Here is a 4,935-nt window from a genome sequence, read left to right on the forward strand (position 1 = left end):
AATACACAAACATATATCTCTGTTATTGAAGTCTCCTCTTCATATTGATCTCATCAAGCGGTGTTTCCTGTTACCTTCATGTTAATGGTGGACGGCTGAGACAGAACCGGGTCTTCCCCCTTCTCATACAGATGCATGATCCTCAGTAGGACCCGATCGTAGTCCGGCTGTGTGGATCCAGGGGTACCCGGTCTCCATGTTGCGGAGGTGCAGGGTGTGGTTGGAGTTGTAGAACCAACCCGGGACACTAAGCGTCAGCAGGTGGAGGTTGTCAGGCAGGACCACGGGCGAATCGGAGATCCGGTCCGAGGCTCCTTCCTCCAGGCCTTCTCTAAAGGGGGCAGTGAATGGCATTGTGGGTATGAGATCATACATTGTGACAAGGCATTGTACAGGTGCTCAAAAACATGGTCGACTCAATTTGGAAACATTTCAATTGTGTATTTGTTTTTAGAATGGATTCCATGTTATGGATTTCCAGGGAAAAGTTTAGGGGAAAGTAGCTGTGCGTGCTTTAAACAGGTTGGTAGTTACTGTCATGAATCTTGTCCTGAAGGCAGCTCTGCATAGTAGTCACTAAGTGGCACAGCCACAAAGTCATCAAATCTGATTTTAAACCTAGCCTTACCCCTAATCATAATTTAAGACCAAAATGCACATTTTCTTGTCATGAATGTTTACGATATAGCCAATTTTCACTTTGCAACTGTACCATCTAGAGGAAAATCCCTCAGTTCTGCCTCCAGGTCAAGATTCGTGACAATAAAGGTCAACCTGCGAGCCTCGATAGAGTAGTTCAACAGGGGATCTATAAAGAGTGGACTCACGTGGCCTGTCGATGGGCATGACCACAGGTCGGTGCTGCAGTTCTAGCGCCTCCCTCTGGTAGAGAGAGGTAGCAGCCAGGGAGCCCAGTGTCATCCATAGGACAGGCCTCACCACCGAGCTGTCGTTCAGGGTCAGGTTATAACCCAGAGTCCACTCCTGGTTGTTCCACAGACGTCGGTGGAGCATCACCTAGGACAGATACAAGGGGTTGAGGTTGTGTGTGTGTGTGTGAGTGTATGCATCGCATACATAAAACACACTCACCTCCAGCTCTCCCTCACTCTGGCTGGATGCACCATGAGCTCTCTCACTGAGGAGGACCAGTCTGCTAGAGTCATCTTCAATGTAGGCCATTCGAACCATGGGGTAGTAGTTCTGCAGTACACAGACACAGGAAGAAACAAGCAATTGTCACAAAGTCCTGAACCGTAACCCAGGCCTGAACCGTAACCCAGGCCTGAACCGTAACCCAGGCCTGAACCGTAACCCAGGCCTGAACCACTAAAAAGGAAAGCTGATGAGACCAAACACCCAAACGCCCCGAGTAGGAGGAAACCTCGAGGAACCAGGCTCATAAAGTGTAGCCCATCTTCCTCTGGCTGGCAAGGTACTGTGGAAGTTCAGTGTACATTTAAACCTCTACACCAAACTGTCCTTAAATACAAACCACTCACTCTGGCAACAGTATCATTGACGAACGTCCTGGAAGGCCTCTTCATCATCTGGTACCCGTTGTCGTCGGTGAACAGAGTCCTGTTGTTCTTCAGGCTGGTCTTGATCCTGAGGACAGCCTCGGTGTTGACCACCAGGGGGCCCAGCGAGTAGCTCTGCTCCATCCTGTAACACAGCCCGCCGCTGGGGAAACTCTGTGGTATTCTGGTGGTGACAGAGTAGGCGTAGTCCTCATCTGCTTCCTCTCTGCGGACACAACCCATTAATGTGAGCCACCCGATATTAGACCTGCACCTTACTAAGATGTAGTGTGGTACGAGTGAGTGTGTGTGAAAGAGGTGATAGATGGAATATAAAAAGAGATAGTAGCTACGGAAGGAGGGTGCGTGGAAACCAAAGACTGACAGAAAGCTGTTCACATTCCCACCTGTAGAAGTACTGTCTGATCTCCGTGACGATCTTCCCAGGGACAATCTCCATTTTGACGGCCTTGTACGCCCTCACAGCCGAGCCGTTGGCACTGAAGATGTAGTTGTCAGAGATGGGCCCTGCGCTGACGTTCCCATTGACCTGGTACTCCCAGAAATCCTGACTCATTCTCACCGTTCTCTTCTCATGCCTGTCAGGGTCACAGAAAGGTCAGAGGACATTGTTGACGTAACACCTGGGCTGCATTCAAAAGGAAAATGTGCAACGTTCAGTAAAATAAACATGCTATAAATCACTTCAGCTCTATTAATTACCTTTGTATCTGCAACGTTTCACAACGTTAGCCTGTTGAATGTGCCCCTAATGTGAATGTTGAATATAACTACCTGTCCGTGATGCTATGCAGTAGGTTAGTATCCTGGTCCAGCATGATCTTGTAACACTCATTCAGAACCGGCAAGAGTCTCCTTCCTGTCTTCAACTCCTGTGAAACATTTAGTCTCTTGAACGACACAACCCAGGCATGGTGGGTCGAGGACCCCTCTTTACCCGGCTTCTCTGAGAACTTGATGAGGTACTTCCTGTGTTGGAGACCCCCAAGGTTCACCACAATGAACAGGTCATAGGTCGTGTTGGAGTCAGCTGAACTCTGGGTCTGTTGGGAGCAGAGAGACACGGGCCGTGTTCATTAGACAGAGGGAATACCTGGACTTGTCCAATAAGAAACACACATTTTCATCTTCCGTTGCAATATGTTTTTTTGCTGAGTGCCCAATGAACACAATCAGTCATCTGAAAACTGAGTTTGTCTAGAAGGTATGATGTATATCTGCAGTTCCATTGACACATGGCTTTGAAATGATATACTGGTGACTCATTGTTCTACAAATGTTTAACTGGATAAATCCACTCCATTTCCACACTACCTGTGCAGGTATGGCCTGTCCTTGGTCGTCGAACACGGTTGCCATGGGCAAGGTTACCGTGACGTTGATGATGGCGGTGGTGTTCCATGCCAGGGGATTGTACACAATGATGTGCTGCTCCAGGTCCTGATGGGAGCCTGCAATTACATAAATTAACAACATTTTGATAATGTATGTAAAAAATAACATGTTGTAGTTGATGAAGATAGTCATTAAATGATGCCTTGGACCAAGCTGAACCTTGGGCCTTGTTACAACATATCCTCCCCCTTCCTTGATGTGTATTCACTGATCTGTAGTGTGTGATTGGATAAGTGAAAACATGCAGCCCATCCAACTACTTTCACAAATCCACATTTCTGAGTTCATGTCAAATAAAGTATAAATCGATTTCAATGATTCATTATTATTTTGAAGTACAGTACTTTACCCATGCTATGAGAGTCTTCAGGATTGCTAGCGGTGCCCAGGGTCTGGGGCAGGAGGAAGAGGGCAGCCAGGAGTTCCTCTACTCCCATCATAGCCTGGGTCAGGTGCTCTATGTACATGTCAGACACCTTGGGAGACTCTGTCCCTGTGATCCCATCATGGTGCTGCACCTGGAGATAAGACAGAGGGAGAATAATAGGAAAGTACTGTTTTTAGAATTCATTTTGTGAGTCTTATTTCTACATTTGTGTGACAGAAATGGGATATGAGAAGGTTTAATCACTGGGTTACAATGATAGCGATTATTACATTTACAATGAATCACAATCGATTAGTATTTTTGATCAAGCACCTCAGAGACAGCCCAGCGGAGGGCCTTCAGCTTCTGCAGGGCCTCTTCTTTAGGGACCGGTCCATCTGGGTAGCTGACCCGGTACCGGGTGAACAGAGTCTCTGCAGCATGCAGCTGGGAACTAGCTCTCCTGGCTATCCCCTTCAGAACATTCCGGGAGGCATAGAACCCAGTCCACGACTGGAAAGGTTCTGTAGAGGTGAAAGGTTCCTTTTTTAGCATTTTTCACCCCTCTGCTTCATAGCATTTATTACTCCAACATGTTTTGACTGTGCCAAGTCTTGGTCATTGGAACCATTGATACTGTGCATTCGGAAAGTATTCAGACCCCTTGACTTTTTCCATATTTGTTACGTTACAGTCTAAATCCTAAAATGTTTGAAAAAATATATAAATATCATCGATCTACACACAATATCCCCCGTAATGACAAAGCGAAAACAGGTTTTTTGAAATGTTGGCAAATGTTTAAAAAAAACTAAAAATCTGAAATAACTTATTTACAGAAGTATTCAGACCCTTTGCTATGAGACTCGAAATTAGGCTCAGGTGCATCCTGTTTCCATTGATCATCCTTGAGACGTTTCGACAACTTGATTGGAGTCCATCTGTGGTAAATTAAATTGATTGGACATGATTTGGAAAGGCACACACCTGTGTATATAAGGTCCCAAAGTTGAAAGTGCATGTCAGAGCAAACACCAAGCCAGGTGTTTTTTTAACATTTATTTAACTAGTCAAGTCAGTTAAGAACAAGTTCTTATTTTCAATGACGAACTACCCAGGCCAAACCCGGACGACGCTGGGCCAGTTGTGCACCGCCCTATGGGTCACCCAATCACGGCCGGTTGTGATACAGACCGCTGCGCCACTCGAGAGCCATGAGGTCGAAGGAATTGTCCGTGGAGCTCAGAGACAGGATTGTGTCAAGGCACAGATCTGGGGATGGGTACCAACACATTTCTGCAGCATTGAAGGTCCCCAAGAACATACTGGACTCCATCATTCTTAAAAGGAAGAAGTTTGGAACCACCAAGATTCTTCCAAGAGCTGGCCGCCCGGCCAAACTGAGCAATCGGGGAAGGGCTTGGTCAGTGAGGTGACTAAGAACCTGATGGTCACTCTGTTAGCGCTCCAGAGTTCCTCTGTGGAGATGGGAGAACCTTCCAGAAGGACAACCATCTCTGCAGCACTCCACCAATCAGGACATAATGGTAGAGTTGCCAGACAGAAGCCGTTTCTCAGTAAAAGGCACATGACAGCCCACTTGGAGTTTGCCAAAAGGCACATAAAGACTCG

At 46.7% G+C, this 4,935-nt stretch overlaps 1 protein-coding gene and 1 long non-coding RNA gene across 2 annotated transcripts; one reads left to right on the forward strand and one right to left on the reverse strand.

The window, feature by feature from the left end:
* Nucleotides 1-242: 242 nt before the first annotated feature.
* Nucleotides 243-2,223, reverse strand: LOC135572962 (epididymis-specific alpha-mannosidase-like). The gene is made up of 5 exons (XM_065021953.1): nt 1,928-2,223; nt 1,503-1,746; nt 1,093-1,203; nt 828-1,017; nt 243-331 (listed from the first exon to the last, which is right to left on the reverse strand). Exons 1-5 carry the CDS (start codon nt 2,095-2,097, stop codon nt 255-257), a joined length of 792 nt encoding a protein of 263 aa, XP_064878025.1. The 5' UTR covers nt 2,098-2,223; the 3' UTR covers nt 243-254.
* On the forward strand, nt 287-3,251 carry LOC135572963 (uncharacterized). Its single transcript, XR_010464600.1, has 2 exons — nt 287-355; nt 2,864-3,251. It is a non-coding gene; the product is annotated as an uncharacterized LOC135572963 (long non-coding RNA).
* Nucleotides 3,252-4,935: the final 1,684 nt, after the last annotated feature.

This window comes from Oncorhynchus nerka, linkage group LG8, assembly GCF_034236695.1.
Source record: "Oncorhynchus nerka isolate Pitt River linkage group LG8, Oner_Uvic_2.0, whole genome shotgun sequence".
In the NCBI taxonomy this organism is placed as follows: Eukaryota; Metazoa; Chordata; class Actinopteri; order Salmoniformes; family Salmonidae; genus Oncorhynchus; species Oncorhynchus nerka.

What these genes read in the sequence shown, in the direction of transcription:
- LOC135572962 (XM_065021953.1), bottom strand. Translation starts at nt 2,097, where the DNA reads ATGAGTCAGGATTTCTGGGAGTACCAGGTCAATGGGAACGTCAGCGCA. An exon ending in ATCAGACAGTACTTCTACAG is followed by an intron (nt 1,747 to 1,927) that starts GTGGGAATGTGA and finishes TTGTGTCCGCAG; the next exon opens with AGAGGAAGCAGATGAGGACT. An exon ending in CATGCCCATCGACAGGCCAC is followed by an intron (nt 332 to 827) that starts GTGAGTCCACTC and finishes TGCCCCCTTTAG; the next exon opens with AGAAGGCCTGGAGGAAGGAG.